This window comes from Papaver somniferum, chromosome 2 (assembly GCF_003573695.1).
Source record: "Papaver somniferum cultivar HN1 chromosome 2, ASM357369v1, whole genome shotgun sequence".
In the NCBI taxonomy this organism is placed as follows: domain Eukaryota; kingdom Viridiplantae; phylum Streptophyta; class Magnoliopsida; order Ranunculales; family Papaveraceae; genus Papaver; species Papaver somniferum.
The window spans coordinates 217004549-217022196 of NC_039359.1; the positions used below are offsets into that span (position 1 = coordinate 217004549).

The 17648-nt window shown below is 37.1% G+C and overlaps 1 protein-coding gene across 2 annotated transcripts; it reads right to left on the minus strand.

Annotated features, from left to right (window-relative positions):
* Window positions 1–13471: 13471 nt before the first annotated feature.
* On the minus strand, window positions 13472–15251 carry LOC113354552 (F-box/kelch-repeat protein At1g57790-like). Of its 2 annotated transcripts, none has more exons than XM_026597850.1 (2): window positions 14844–15251; window positions 13472–14740 (listed from the first exon to the last, which is right to left on the minus strand). In XM_026597850.1, the coding sequence occupies exons 1-2, from the start codon at window positions 15170–15172 to the stop codon at window positions 13972–13974; spliced, it is 1098 nt and encodes a 365-aa protein (XP_026453635.1). In that variant the 5' UTR covers window positions 15173–15251; the 3' UTR covers window positions 13472–13971. The 2 variants fall into 2 exon arrangements, with proteins under 2 accessions (XP_026453635.1, XP_026453634.1); XM_026597849.1 differs by having other exon boundaries at window positions 13472–14743.
* Between the last annotated feature and the right edge of the window lie 2397 nt (window positions 15252–17648).

The following is a 17648-nucleotide window of genomic DNA, read 5'->3' on the forward strand; positions in this document are numbered from 1 at the left end:
GATTAAGCATCTTAAAATAGCCTCTCGTCCAGCCATCTTCGAGTTATCGTTTGGAGTCTATATGGGTAAGCCCTGACTTGGCTGATCACTCTGTGTGGAAGAGTGGTGGACAGTGATCTTGGTGATGCCTGACTGGTTGCCTAACTCCTTTCTTAGGCTGTCCGTCCAAGCTGGTGAAGTTGGACGGACGAGATGGCTTGCGACCAAATCTGAAACCGTCGGATTAGGGTTTAGGAGGTGATCAAACACTAGCCTTTAGCTTGGTCGAATCCAAGCATGGGAAACGTTTTTGGCAGGTCCGATTGGGTATGCGTGTAGACGGCATGCTGGTGTAGGTGTCTGTACCTCACTGTCCCATGGAGATGCGATCTAAGCCACTCAATTTATCTAGCAAAGAGGAGCGGCTAGATTGATTAGCGACAGAAATCCCATGCCAAAGGAATTGAAGACCGCACGTCGTGCCTACTTCAGGCGCGCGTTTCGAGACGACCAACCATGGTCGGTCTTGGCCGATCAGTCAGGCATGCAGTCGGCAGGCCAGTGTACATGTTCGTACCTCACTGTCCCGTGAAGATGTGATCTAAGCCACTCAATTTGTCCGGCAAAGTTGAGTGGTCGAGATCGATTTGCAATTGAAAACGCGGGGCCATGCCTAGTTTGGGCGCACGAATCCAGACGACCAACCATAGTTGGTCTTGACCGATTTGTCATGTATGTAGCGGGGCCCATAGTGATTGTGTTGACATGTTCTGGGCCCTTTGAATCTACATCTACACCCTCCATCTATGCCTGCGAAGATGGATGGTTGAGACTGATTTTCGACACAAACCTTAATTTGGGTTTTGGTCGTCCGCGTGTTAACTAGTTTGGCTAACCGAAAATACATGTTATTCACCTCATCTGGAGAGGCCGATTGTGCGGGTCACTTATTAGGCCGGTGGTGAGTATGGTGGTATGTGTCCGATCACCTCAGGGTTAATCTAAGTAATCCAACCGTGCTGGTGAAGTTGGATGGTCGTGATCAATTTTAGGTTTTTAGTGGACTTTCCTGCGACCCTCAATTCTTCACGCTGACACAATTTCGGACAATCGTATATTGAAATCTGGTTAGGTTAAGGAAGAGTCGGTCATGCAGGTAGGAAGAAGGTCCGCTGATGTACACCACGACGCTTGTTCGACCGGCTTTGGGATTATCCATGCCGTCCAACCATGCTGGCGAAGTTGGACGACCATGATTATTTTGAGTCTGCCATAGACGGTCTTTGCCGCGCGACTTCTCTAGTTGCTCCACACCATCCTGGATATCCCATCTGGGCTGGCGTTTGGTGGTTGTTTGTCAGGCGTGACTTGCACCTTACCGGACAGGGCATAAATAGGCCCGCTAGTGGTCATTAAGGTGGCAGCCTGCTCCTGTTGAGGGTCGTTTAGGATGGTTAAATAATGTGGCCGACTTGCGTGGTCGTGATTATTTCTAAGACTGACGTAGACAGTCCATATGCTCGATCGGGCTAGTATAACACACCGAGAGTTGCAGCCTGTACGTGTATTTCGTGCATGTCTCATTAGTGACACTTGGAGATTCGTGTTACTCTGCTGAGAGCAGCACTCAGTCGTCATGCCACACCAATAATGAAAGTTCAGTGGGAACAACAAAACACTGGAAATACAAGGATGGTCATGCATTTATTGATAATGCTATAAATTCATAAGGTATATGGGATTGTTGCCACATGCTCCTTTCTAGGTAGATTAGGAAAGTGAAGAAGCATTCATCACTTATTAGTGGCTCTATCCTTTGCAGGATGTCAGCGCATTAATCTTGGTTTTACAATTTTAGCCCTGAACTAAAATCCACCATCAACATTAAGTCCCCTGCCTAGCACATAATGATTGCATTATTGTGGGGTAGGCATTAAATGGTGACAAATAAAGATAAAACTTATGAGACAAAGTTAAATGTTACCAGGAGAGACGGGTCGCCCTGTCCTTGGAGCATGTCACGTTCAAGAGGCGTCCAGGCGAGCGTTTCCCTAGCATGATGTCGGTCTTGCCTGCTTCAATCGACCTTGCTATGCCTGCTTCGGTCGAGAGCCTGCTTTCGTGCTTGCTCCGTTCGGATGTGGGGCTGCTGTGGCTGCTTCTCTCGATCTTGGAGCTGTGCCTAATCGACGGACTGCTGCGCTTGCTTCGTTTGTGGGAGTACGCTAGGTGTGACGACGACCTTGGCGGGAACGGTTTCCTCCTTCGGGTATTTGAGCCAAGAAGGGAATAGAACTTGTATGCTTCTCTTCCCATAGAAAACCGTGCATGTAACCCTGGACGGATGTGTACCCCACCATGTATATGCTTCGACCAAGCGTCACCCTGTTGCACCTGTTGATAGGCATGTGGGCCCGCCTACTTCGCTCAACCGTGGGACTCATGCGCCTGCTTGATCGAACGTGGGCTTGTTGTGCCTGCTTCGGTTAAACGTGGGTCCACTGTGTGCCTTCTTTGGTCGAACGTGGGACCCGATGTAAGCATGCTTGCTTCGAACATGGGAAGATGTGCATGGTTTGATCAAACACGGGTCCACCGTGTACATGCTTCAAACGTCGGCCCTGTGCTGTGACTGAAAACTGGCCTAGCTGTGTGCGCCTATTTCATTCGAATAACACACCGAGAGTTGCAGCCTGTACGGGTATTTCGTGCATGTCTCATTAGTGGCACTTGGAGATTCGTGTTACTCTGCCGAGAGCAACACTCAGTCGTCATGCCGCACCAATAATGAAAGTTCAGCGGGTACAACAAAACATTGGACATACAAGGCTGGTCATGCATTAATTGATAATGCTATAAATTCATAAGGTATATGGTGCTACATGCTCCATTCTAGGTGGATTAGAAAGTGAAGAAGCATTCATCACTTATCAGTGGCTCTATCCTTTACAGGATGTCAGCGCATTGATCTTGGTTTTGCAATTTTAGCCCTGAACTAAAATCCACCATCAACAGCAGGTCACACTTAAGGGTATTATTAATCTCTTTTTCCATCAGAGACATGGTTCTTGTGAATTCATCATTAAGACAATCTACCTCAAGACCCTAAAGTGATGATTTAAGTTTCTCCAACGAAACCTTTAGTTGGAGATTTTCTTGGTCAAATTATCCACACTTATCCAAGAATTCAAAAATCTCGGTGTCATACTCAAACTCTGATTCAGAATTTGAGTAGGAAAAAGTTTCTGATGCGAGAGCTGAAAGTTCATTGCACATATCGAAAGTATGCACAATTTTGACAACCTGGGATGATATTTCTTGTATCGAATCATCTGAAGCATTAGCCAGAGCGAGACTTTTCTAACATCTTTTGATTCTTCTTACAATATCCTTGATCTTTTGTGTAATCAATGATTTATCAAAATCAACATGATATGAATAAATATTACGGAGACTATGAAAATGACCAGATTACCCTTATCAAAAATAAGTAAAGTAAATATTACAGACTGTGAAAATGACTATTTTACCCTTACTGGAAATAAGTGCAACAAATATTATGGAGACTGTCAAAATGACCAGGCTATCCTTATCGGAAATAAGTAAAATGAATACAGTGAAAATGACCATACTACCCTTACTGGAAATAAGTGCAATAAATATTATGGAGATTGTGAAAATGACAAGAGCAACCTTTTCGGATATGAGTAAAATAAATATTATAGTCTGTTAAAATGACCATTTTACCCTTAGGGAAAATAAGTGCAATAAATGTTATGGAGACTGTCAAAATGACCAAACTACCCTTATTAGAAATAACTGCAATAAATATCACAAAGACTGTGAAAATGACCATACTACCCTTACTGGAAATTAGTGAAATAAACATTATGGAGACTGTGAAATGACCAGACTACCCTTATCAAAAATAAGTAAAGTAAATATTACAGACTGTGAAAATGACTATTTTACCCTTACTAGAAATAAGTGCAATAAATATTATTGAGACTGTCAAAATGACCAGGCTATCCTTATCGGAAATAAGTAAAGTGAATATTATAGACAGTGAAAATGACCATACTACGCCTACTGTAAATAAGTAGGATAAATATTATGGAGACTGTGAAAATGACCAGACCACCCTTTTCGGATATGAGTAAACTAAATATTACAGTCTGTGAAAATGACCATTTTACCCTTAGGGAAAATAAATGCAATAAATGTTATGGAGACTGTGAAAATGACCAGACTACACTTATCGGAAATAAGTAAAGTAAATATCACTGACAATGAAAATAACCAAATTACCCTTACTAGAAATTAGTGTAATAAATATCATGGTGACAAAGAAAATGACCAGACTACCCTTATCGGAAATAAGTTAAATGAATATTATAGGCTGTGAAAATGACCATTTTACCCTTACCAGAAAAATGCCAATTTTACCCTTACGGCCGTAAGGGTAAAATGGTCATTTTCACAGTCTCCATAATATTTACTGCACTTATTTCCAATAAGGGTAATATGGTCATGTTCACAATCTGTAATATTTACTTATTTACGATAAGGATAGCCTAGTCATTTTCACAGTCTCCATAATATTATTGCACTAATTTCCATTATGGGTAATATGGTCATTTTCACAGTTTGTGATATTCACTTTACTTATTTCCGATAAGGGTAGTCTGGTCATTTTCACAGTCTCCATAACATTTATTGCACTTATTTCCACTAAGGTAAAATGGTCATTTTCACAGACTATAATATTTACTTTACTTATTTCTGATAAGGGAAGTTCAGTCATTTTTATAGTTTCCATAATTTTGTTGCAATAATTTCTAGTAAGGGTAATATGGACATTTTCACAGTCTGAAATATGAATTTACTTATTTTTAATAAGGGTAGTCTGGTCATTTTCACAGTATTGCACTAATTTCCATTAAGGGTAATATCGTCATTTTACAATTTGTAATATTTACTTTACTTATTTCCGATAAGGATAGTCTTGTCATTTTCACAATCTCCATAATATTTATTGCACTAATTTCCATTAAGGGTAATATGGTTATTTTCATAGTTTGTCATATTTACTTTACTTATTTCCGATAAGGGTAGTTTAGTCATTTTCACAGTCTCCATTACATTTATTAACCTTATTTCCAGTAAGGGTAAAAGTGTCATTTTCACAAACTATAATATTTACTTTACTTATTTATGATAAGGGAAGTTTGGTCATTTTATAGTCTCCATGATGTTTATTGCATTAATTTCTAGTAAGGGTAACATGGTCATTTTCACAGTCTGAAATATTAACTTTACTAATTTTTAATAAGGGTAGTATGGTCATTTTCATACTCCTAATAATATTTATTGCACTAATTTCCAGTAAGGGTAATATTGTCATTTTCAGAGTCTATAATATTTACCTTACTTATTTCCAATAAGAGTAGTCTGGTCATTTTCACATTCTCCATAATATTTATTGCATATGTTTCTAACAAGGGTAAAGTGATCATTTTCATAGTTTGTAATATTTACTTTACTTATTTTTTGATAAGGGTAGTTTGGTAATTTTCATAGTCTCCATGATATTTATTGCACTTATTTCCAGTAAGGGTAATATGGTCATTTTCAGTATGTAATATTTACTTTACTTATTTTTGATAAGGATAGTTTGGTCATTTTCATAGTCTCCATGATATTTATTGCATTTATTTCTAGTAAGGGTAATATGGTCATTTTCACAGTCTGTAATATTTACTTTACTTATTTCTAATAAGGGTAGTCTGGTCATTTTCATAGTCTCCAGAATATTTATTACACTTACTTCCAGTAATGGTAAAATAGTCATTCTCATAGTATGTAATATTTACTTTACTTATTTTTGATAAGGGTAGTTTGGTCATTTTCATAGTTTCCATGATATTTATTCCACTTATTTCTAGTAAGGTAATATAGTCATTTTTTTAGTCTCCATGATATTTATTGCACTTATTTCTAGTAAGGGTAATATGGTCATTTTCACAGTAAGGGTAATATGGTCGTTTCAAAATGTGTAATATTTCCATTACTTATTTCCGATAAGCGTAATCTGATCATTTTCACAGTCTCCATAATATTTATCGAACTTATTTCCAGTAAGGGTAAAATGGTCATTTTCACAGTGTGTAATATTTTCTTTATTTCTTATAAGGGTTGTATGGTTATTTTCACAGTCTGTAATATTTACTTTACTTATTTCCGATAAGGGTAGTCTGGCCATTTTCACAGTTTCCATAATATTTATTGCACTAGTTTTCATTAAGGGTAATATGGTCATTTTCACAGTCTGTAATATTTACTTCACTTATTTCTGATAAGGGTAGTCTGGTCATTTTCACAGTCTGCATAATATTTTGTTGCACTTTTTTCCATTAAGGGTAATATGGTCATTTTAACAGTCTGTAATATTTATTTTACTCATTTTTCGATTAGGGTAGTCTGGTCATAGTCACAGTCTTCAGAACTTTTATTGCACTTATTCCGATAAGTAGTCTGGTAATTTTCACCGTCTTCGGAAGAAGCAGATATGTCAAAGTCAAATTTCTATAAAGTCATGAGTTGTTGACTTGGTCTTGATCCTGTTTTCTAATATTAAGAAAATTAAAAAGAAAAAGAAAAATGTATTTTGATTTATAGAAATGAAATATAATTGTTAGTTTGTACAAATGTGGCAAAATTAGTGACAAGTAAAATTCAAAGTGTTAAAATTTTGGGGTTGTTTTAGATGTGGCGAAATATTTGGGTGGAATCATCAATTTGAATTATAATTGTGATTGTCTGTAAAATTGTCAACAAATATTATTGTGACTAATAAAAGAATTTGATATTCCTAATTATTATCACGAGTACAAAATTTAATAACAGTTATAACTGTTGCAGGATTTATCACAGGTGTATCTGTGACTGAAAAATAAACTGTGGCAGGTTGCACTGTTACAAAATCCTGATTTTGGTATAGTGAAAGACAAGTTAGATTCACTTGTGTTGGTCACAGCTTTGAATGCAGATGTTCTGACTGTTTTCTAATCAAGATCAAGTAATTTTAACTTTCCAACAAGAGTATTTCTAGAAAGCACATCAAGGTTATTTCCTTCAACGATGGCATGTTTCTTAGAATCACATTTAGATGGTAATGCTCTGAGAATTTTCATCAAAATGTCCTTTTTAGGAATGGTCTTACCCGACACAAAATATGCATTAACAATTTCAGACACTTTTTAATGAAACTCATCAAATGAATCTTCATCTGCCATACGAAGGTTTTCCCAATCATAATTTAGGTTTTGAAGCCTAACTTCTTTTTCACAGGTATTACCTTCAAATACGGTTTCTAAGATATCCCAGGCATCTTTAGACCGAGTGTACTTAGTCCCAAGCATCTGGGGTAATAGCATGGATGATTGCATTCACTCCGTCAGAATTTTTCTTTGCAGCAAGAATCTCGACAGCATCATAATCACCAATATCCTTTGGAACAGTTATAATGCCTATTATAAGAACCAGAGGATCATAGCCATTAACAACGTAAACCCATGATTGAAAATCACGCGCTTGAAGAAAGGCACATATAACAATTTTTTACCATAATTAATTCGAGCAATCGAAGACTGGTGGTACGTTTATAAAGATAGCACTTCTGTCCATAGAGTCAGATCGTTACAAACACAGACTTATGAGGTATTAAACGTGTTTTCCAGCTCTGATACCAATTGAAAAAGCGGGGGTCTAACAACCACACCCAATATTACGCTTAGCAATATGTATGGACTAACTCCAATATACTTTCAAGAGAATCAACTAGACAGTCAGACTCAATCTTAAGAAAAGTATATCAAAGAGTTATATCTTTATTTCTCAATTCAATCCGCAATCAAACAAATAGGAATTTGCGTTTCCGGTTGAATATAAGAAATAACTTGGATGGTATCAAAAACCAATATCCAAGTGTCAATCAATTTAATCAAAAACCAAAGGCTGGATTCACAATTGATTGAACTTACGCACAACCTATGATATTTCAATTATATAAACAAATATAATGCGGAAAAGAAACAACACAGACACCAGAAGTTTTGTTAACAAGGAAACCGCAAATGCAGAAAAACCTCGGGACCTAGTCCAGATTTGAACACCACACTGTATTAAGCCGCTACAGAGACTAGCCTACTCCAAGTTAACTTCGGACTGGAATGTAGTTGAGCCCTAACCAATCTCACACTGATCAAGGTACAGTCGCGTTCCTTACGCCTCTAAAACCACGCCGGATTCTGCGCACTTGATTCCCTTAGTTGATCTCACCCACAACTAAGAGTTGCTATGACCCAAAGTCGAAGACTTGATAAACCAATCTGTCTCACACATAAAAGTCTATTGAATAGATAAATCTGTCTCCCACAGATAAACCTATGAGTTTTGTTCCGTCTTTTGATAAATCAAGGTGAACGTGAACCAATTGATATACGAGACTTTTATTCCCGAAGAACAGCCTAGAAATATCAATCACCTCACAATAATATTAATCGTATGGTAGCGAAACAAGATATTGTGGAATCACAAACGATGAGACGAAGATGTTTGTAACTACTTTTTATCTTGCCTATCGGAGATTAAATCTCGAGCAAATCTTAAAGAAGAAAGTACTCAATCACGATAGAAAAAATAAAGATCAGAACACGCAACTACAGAGAAAATAGTTGGGTTTGGATTCAGATTTCCAATGAAGTCTTCAAGTCGTTAACCTATAGGGTTTCGTGAAAAACATAAGGTTAAAGGAGAATCGACTCTAGTCGCAACTAATATCACACATGAAGTGTGGGGATTAGGTTTCGCAGTTGCTAGAGTTCTCTTTTATATAGTCTTCAAATCAGGGTTTGCAATCAATGCTACCATGGTAACAAAGCATTCAATATTCACTGTTCGATGAAAACCTGATTAAACTCAAGCTAATATCTTTCAACCGTTAGATCGAACTCTGCTTGTTATACACAAATGAAAAGTGACTTCATTTTGATATGAGTAATCATACCTAAACGTGTAAACCATGTTGGATAAATAATAGTTAGATGAAGTTATCCATATGAACACTTTCATATCAATCTCATTCATCTTAACCATAACTAGTTCAAATGACTTAAATGCAACTAATTCCAGAGTTGTTCAATTGTTTATATTCTCATAGAAGTATACAAGACACAATTGAAGCAAAATCGATTTTGATTCGCTCGAATAAAGTCATGAACATTATAGCCACGGTTTGCAAAAGATTGCACTCCTTATTATATATAAATGTATTAGTTCATCAATAAATCGATTTTAGAACTTAACTTACACAGGTATGCATAACGGTAAGCATACCCAAGTACCCGGAGTAAGTTTGTGTTCTCCAGTATGCGAATGGGTAGGCTTATCTTCCAAACTCAGTAAAAATTCTTGTACATGAACCTCACGCCAGTACGCGTACCGGTATGCGTACAAGGTTCCCGGACTTTCACTAAACCAACCAGTACGCATACGGGTATGCATACTATGGTTCCCGGACTTAGATTACATATATGCAAGTACGCATTCTATGCTTATATCCAATTTTTCTGAACTCCATTTTCAATCATTGAAACATTCTCGGAAGACGACAATAGATGTCTCACACAAACTATTAGCTTCAAAGCAATTTTCAAGTGATCGAATGATCAATACGAAATATTCCAAGTCTACATCGAATGACCGTCTCACACAAATCATGTAAGATGTTACAAGGCGATTTTCACATGATCATATTTTTATTTTCGCCAATAATATAAGATGGAACTTGGTCAAAGAGAAAGGTTACCAACACATATTTCGAGAAATATGTAAGCGAGTTAAACTCAGCTCGAAATATCAAATGTGCATAATTGAAGTCTATATAGCTATACGGCTTTTATCTCAAATAGGAGATACAGTGGATTGAATTTTAAGTGATAGATGAGTTCAAGTCTCCCCATACCTTTTGTTGATGAAGTTCCACAAGCTCCCCATAGTAGTTCTTCGTCTTCAATCGATGAACGACGTGAGGTCTAATTTTCAAGTATATTTTCGATCCTAATCCGAGACTTAGCTATAAGTATACTAGAAATCAAGACTTATAGTTTTGGTAACTAAACTTGATAAACAATCTTGAGATAACAACGCTTGCGAGTTCGACCGAGCAGTGCTCTAACACAAGGAAATAATTCTAGAAGTATGCCGCACTGCTGAATAAATATACACAATATCCTTTTTTTTTCTTCGTGCGTGATTGATGAAAACCCAGTACTGGTATATAATAATATCATACTACTAGTTGACTTGTGATGAAAACTGTGGTGATACAATCCTTACTTCGTTGTGCTGATTTTGGAAGTGATTTTGCCGGGCAAATTATCGTGTTTCATTTCTTTGATTCTCGTATTATTCACCAATATCAATGTGATCTTCAGGTCTTCAAAATTCAGCATATGTATGGTGTAGTTTTTGTTGTTTCACTAAAAACCTTGTCGAGTACCAAAACTCCGACATGAAAACTAATTTCTGTTGTGGGGAATAAGATTACAACACACGTACCATCACATTTCGAAGTAAAATATGTCGACATCAATATCCTTTGATCTCCCCTGATATCGGCATCTCCCCTGATTTTATGTAGAGGAGTTTCCGGACCGTTTCTTTAGCCACGTACTTTCTGAAAGTGAATATATGTGATAACATGGGAAATATCAGCCATTTCTCCCCCGGATTACTTTTGTGGAAGAAGAGATTATTTTTCCTTTATAATTAACAACTTTTGGATTTCACTTTCATTAACAATCCTCTTTATATATTTGTAGGGACAAAACAAACTCATGTCAATGGTTCCTTTTGTGACTACTAATTTCTCCGTAGTCTACGTAATGTATACAGCTCAGAGAATCTGATACTAAGTATTAACGATGTCTCATGTCTCAGTTGAACTGATAATGCTTCGAGATAATAATAATAACGAAGAACTTTAATGTAAAGTAAATGCTACTAAGTTATCACGAGACACAAGATATTATGTTGTTCGACTTCCGTCTACGTCCATGGGGTAATGAGTGATTGTTTGTATTAAGTTTAGGTTGTTACTAAATATTTTTCAAAGTAATAGACAGAAATCAAGTTGTAGTAAATACTTAAGTTCTAACCATTAAAGAGGTATAAGCTTAAGACTAGATCCTCTCTCCTGGGTATTAAATGCCTTTCTTTGTTGGTGAAGCTTGGTATTTATAGCCCCTTCTGCTCCAGATATATCTTTGCTGTCTTTGAGTCCATCGCACCCTGATATATCTTCTGTAGAAATGGTACCTTTGTTCACCGCAAACTTTCTTCAGTCAGACTCTGCCACCTCAGATGACCCAAGTTCCTTCGGGAACTACCCATCCTTAGTACAGATTGTACCTTAGTTCACCGCGAGCCTTTGCCATTCAGACTGTGCCATCTCACCTATCTCCACGTGCCTTGGTGAAGCGTGTAGATAAGGGATCGCCTCATTAAATGCTGATTGGATATGTCATCTACCTCTGTCCCTTCGCCAGCTGACATCTTCTTAGACTAGGGTTACTTTACCATCTAAGGCATCGAGGTATGCTTCCCCGAGATGGGATAAAGTGGATCCGGAAGGGATCTGCTGCTTCTCAGACTCCTGTGTATCGCGGGGGTTACACATTTATCTTGTATGTAGCCAGTAAAACTGTGAAACGTGCTCCACAGAATATTCGTATTCACACCTTTTAAGTATATGATTACATTCATTATACCATTAAAATGGCGTTGCTTCTACACTGAGCCATATCTAACTAACAAGTTCACCGAGGATGAAATATTTGATCGAGTACGTTATGTTAAGTACAATAATACGTCTATTGCACTTACATATGAGAATTTCATCTCCCGATACATCTTCGTCATCTTCATTTAATCAAAATGGTCATTTATTATTAATTATGGGAGTGCTAGCACGATGCATATCCTTGATAAATTTTCTGACAACTTTGGACATCTGCAAACTGGTGGAATAATATATAACAAGCTCGATCATCTTGTTCAAAAATCAAGATAAAATCGAGTTTCCCAATATTTTTCATCTCAAATTTGGATTTCAAACAACTTCTAAGGTCTCTTATTTCATCAGGAGTACCCATCATGTCAATGCCATCGACATAGATATCTATAATTCCAAATCATGAACTTGCTTGTGAAGGCACAAGGCATTCTACCTTACTTGTCCAGTAAAATTGTTACTTAAACGGGTATACCAGATCCTCCAGATTGTTACAATCCGTAAGAGATCGTACCAATCTAATTGCAAATGCATCTTAGAATGTAGAGTCATTTGATTTGGGTGACAAAAAAACTATCATACAGTTCTGCAAACATCTTTATCCTTCAATCCTTACAGAGATATGTGATAACCATATACAAATCCTTACAGAGATAAGAATAAGACTATATTTATAGGATCAGAAGTAAGAAGTAAACCCTGGTTATATATAGATGAGACATACACAAATGGGCCAAAATCCCTACCACAAATAATATGGAATTATATGACCTTGAGTTTGCCATTTTGTGGAGTCTTTCAAAAGAAAATTAGGAGCCGTTAAAATGAAGGATTATCCATGGCTTTTCTGCGTGGACCATTAAGTTATTAGGTCATCCATTGTTTTGGATTCGGTTCGGTTAGGTTTCCTTTTCCTAATTGAACATCAATCCGTCTTTCATAAGCGAAGAACAAATTGAGGTTCGTCTAAGTTCATGTTTTGTTTTAATAATAGACCAATGTTCGACTAGTTTGATTTTTTTTCTTAGCCGAACCCAAATACGGTTAGATATGTTTTTTCCTGGACGAAACTCAATTTCTTATTCCTAAATGAAGTTTATTTTTTTAAGCAGTAACTGAAGAATATATCGAGGTTCGACTGGGTTTTTTTTCCTCGCCAAGCATCATATATGAAGAACAGATTGAGGTTTGGCTAAAAAAAAGAAACCTAGCCAAGACGAACCTGATAAAAAAAAAATCAAAAAGACAAAGTGATATATATATATATTTTTAAATGAATAAATAATTAAAATGAAAAAAATATAAAAATAAAAAACATAAAGACATTTTAGCCTCTAATATAGATATATATGAATAAAGGGTTCTTATTTTCACTTCACAATAATACTACCTCTGTTTCAAGAAAAGTGATATTTTCCTTTTTTCGTTTTTGCCTAAAAATAGACCAAATTACGGGAGAAGTATAATGAAGAGTTCATTTTTAAGTAAATAAGAATCAATCATCTAAAATACAATACTTCCCTTGACTTCCACTGTTCCATATGAATAAAGTTACACTTCATAGTTCATACAAGAAATCCGAAAAAAACCAAAATCATTTCTAAAATACAATACTGCCCATATATATATATATATATATCTAAATTCTAGGACCAGTCAAAATTTGGCCTTCTAGTCTCTGACCAATTAGGTTCTATCCAACTGCACCTTAAGTTATCTTTGGAGTTACAATAATCTGTACCATAATGTTCACTCCCTAGAGAATGAAATTTACCTGAATCAATAGAGTAAAACAGAATTCCTTCATCCTGCAACCTGGGAAAGTAGATTTTGTTCTCCATCTGACTAGTCTGAGCAACTACTCCGATGCAAGATGTATTGCTCATAAACAGCACATGCGGTCCTAAATGTTTAATTTCAACCCAAACCATTTCCGACATGTCCAATCTGAATATCCAAACCCATTTTCCATAATGGCCTAACAGTACAGATAACAGCTTTCCTTCAAGCTCTACCAAGTAACTCTTATAGATGAAATCACAATTAGGTGGGGGTACCATGGACAAAACTTCCCACCTAGTACCACTCTCTAATGTAAATACACCTAAAGTTTCGTTCACATCCAAGCAATAAAAAGCTCATTTATAGAAAATTGGACTGTTAAGACTCGGCTCGAAATCCATGTTTGTTCTATTGGGTGGTAAATAAACATTATCATACTGATTTGAATACGTCCAAAATTCATCCCCACGTTTAATGAAGGAAATAAATACTGAATCATTAGCGAAATTACTGATGGAAAAAACAACGCAATCTGAAGAAGTTGGCAAGGACGAGAAAGAGATGCCTCGGAACTGATAATTACCTGGAAAGTATGGAAGTTTGATGATTTCTTTCGTGAATGGATTGTAGAAGAACACACTAAGGTAACCTTCTGACAAGAGTAACAAACCACCTTTCGAGAAGCGAATTGTTGAACCTTCTAGCATCTCAGGAATGCTCGTGAGGTAGTTCTCATATTTATGCATCGGGTTTATAAAACTGTAGACAGATTCATTATCCTTGGCGAAAACCAGCCATGGAGGTGAAACGGTGCTTTTTAAGCTCCTAGTAGAACAACAACTTCTCCAATTCACTATAGGGAATACCAATCGATAGTTTCTACAGACAGCACGTAAATGTATATAATCCAAAGGACTTAGACAACTTGATATGAACCACACTATATCATCGTCAAGTCTATCCCAACCCTTTACTTCTTTGATATCCTCTTTCTCATCATCATTATTCATAATAGTTCTTCTCATGATTGTCCTTTTTGCTACACTAGATTTTTCTACTGCCTTAGTATTGTTACTTCCATTACCTAACATAGAATTTGTTGCTCTTCGTCTATCATCGTCATCCCTACTAAATAAAGGCAAACAAAAAATTAAAAATCATCAATCATGAAGGAGGTGAGTTTTCTTTTATAAATCGCATGTATACTACAAGTGTTTTTCAAGCTTACCTGAGTGTTGTGGGAATCATGAGCCAGTTAGGAGAGAACCATGGCTTTGGTAATTCTGGACATGGCAGTGAAAGCATAACGGATTTATCTTCCGGGGAATACTTGTAGAAGCACATCTCATTAGGTTGTGTAAAATACACACAACCCTGTGTAAAACCTAACCCCCTGGCCGAGCAAGATAGCCTAGTAGTTCGACTTATAAACAAGACATGATCATCCAAGCTTGTCACCTCCACCCATGACATTGTAGAGAAATCCAACTTTAATATCATCATAATGGTTACACAATATTGATAAACACCTCTAATAATGAAACATTTATCAATCATAAAGATTTCATCAGAAGTCTCTACATAATACCTTAAAAATTGAGAATCAAGGACTCTCCTAGTTAGAAAAGTGCTTTTGGTGAATTCTTCCACGCAGAATTGGTGGAGATGGCTTTGTTATTTATACTTGGAGAATGAATCTCAAGTTGTTACAATTTGTTACACAGATAATCATTGTTGAACGTAACAACTTTGAATAACATGGAAATAACTAACTTATTTGGAGCTAGTTATACGCCTACTTTTGATGTTCTGTTACAGTCTTCTCATGACTGACATTCTGTTGATTTGAAGTTGTTACTTGCTTAACACCTCCCCTCAAGTTGTACTTGAGTTGGCGAATGTGCAACTTGGCTCTTAAGAACTGAAACCTTGGTGACGCCAATCCCTTTGTGAAAATGTCTGCCAATTGATCTCTGGAGCTGATAAAACGGACATGAAGTTGTTTACTTGCAACCCTTTCTCTGACAAAGTGATATTCAATCTCTATATGCTTCGTACGAGCATGAAACACATGATTGGATGTGAGATATGTAGCACCCAAGTTATCACACCATAGAATAGAAGTAGAGATTGAGATACCTAGCTCACGCAGAAGATATTGTATCCAAATTAATTCAGAAGTAGCAATAGCAATCCCTTTGTATTCAGCCTCAATGCTGGATTTGGACACAGTCCTTTGTTTTCGTGCACTCCATGAAATTAAGTTGCCTCCATAATAAACGTAGTATCCACTGGTTGAACGACGATCATCCATACTCCCTGCCCAGTCTACATCCGAGTAAGCATGTAAACCAAAATCTTGAGATGGATTTAGATGGAGACCATAATTCACAGTATCTTTGAGATAACGAATTATCCTCTTAACAAGATCCCAGTGCTCGACATAGGGATCATGCATATATTGGCAAACCTTATTTACAACAACTGAAATATCAGGCCGAGTAAGATGTAAATACTGAAACGCTCTTACAACGCTACGGTAAAGTGATGGATCAGCAAACTTTTCTGAGCCTCCTTTCTGTATCTTCACATTATGAGCAAGTGGCGTACAAACAGGTTTGACACCATCTAGTTTGGTGCGCTTGAGCAAATCAACAACATATTTTCTTTGAGTAAGCACCAGATCTTGTCCTTGTCTTATCACTTCTACACCCAAGAAAAATGACAAATCCCCCAAATCCTTGATAGAAAATTCAGCACCCAAATCTGCAATGAGACTATGAATTTGAGATGGATCAGAACCTGTGACAATAATGTCATCACATACACCAGCACATAAGTTATTGATACATTTGTTTTCAAAACAAAGAGCGAGCTATCTGCAATGGATGTTGTGAAACCCAGTTGAATTAAATATGTGCTAAGCCGAGAAAACCAGGCCCTAGGCGCCTGTTTTAGCTTATACAATGATTTATGAAGCTTGCAAACGTGGTTTGGATAGTTTGGATCCACATAACCTGCCGGCTGCTTCATATATACTTCTTCCTCCAGATTACCATGCAAGAAAGCATTCTCCACATCCAACTGCTTCAACGACCAATTATTCATGACTGCTATAGATAGTACTAGACGAATTGTGCAAGGTTTAATTACAGGACTGAAGGTCTCCCGGTAATCAATTCCTTCCTGTTGGTTAAAGCCCTTAGCTACCAAACGTGTTTTACATTTGGCAATGCTTCCATCAGGGTTTTGTTTTACCCGATAAACCCTTCTCATACTTCACCAAAGGATAAGTACCGTTTTGAATGAGTGCATTGATCTGGACATCCATAGCTTTCCGCCACTTTGGAATTTTAGTAGCAATGGAGAAACACGTTGGTTCCATGAAATCTTCATCTGTCAATGGATGTTTAGTAGCAGACAAACACAACTTTTTAATTGGCTTTGTAATTCCATCCTTCGCCCTTGTCACCATGGGATGAGATACAACATTACTTTGAGACGCTTGTTCTTCAGTAGCATTAGATTGCTGAACTGTGGAGCTAACTGACGCAGCAGAAGTTGGAGAAGGAATCTCTAGAGATTGTTGCAGCTGGGGTGGAGAAATATGTGTAGGAGATTCCATTGGAGATCCATTTGCAGATAAGGTTGATGGTGATGACGCATGAGCATCATTATGACGTGCTGGAGATTGTGCAGCACAAGCTCCCTGAATCATTGGTAAGTTACCACGTCTAAAAGATTTCTTAATTAAAAACACTTGTGCTAGAGGGTATAATACCTGGATTTGGCACCGGAGATTGTTGCTTAAGAGATAAGAATGGGAAGGATGATTCTTCAAAACGCACATGCCTGGAGATATAGATTCTATTTGTTTCCTTATGCAAACACAAATATACCTTGTGTGCATTACTATAGCCAATGAAGACACAAGGTAACAACCTAGGTTCCAGCTTGTGAGTATTATATTGTCTAAGACAAGGATAAGCTAAACAACCAAATACTCTCAAAAAAGAGTAGTTCGACGATGTCT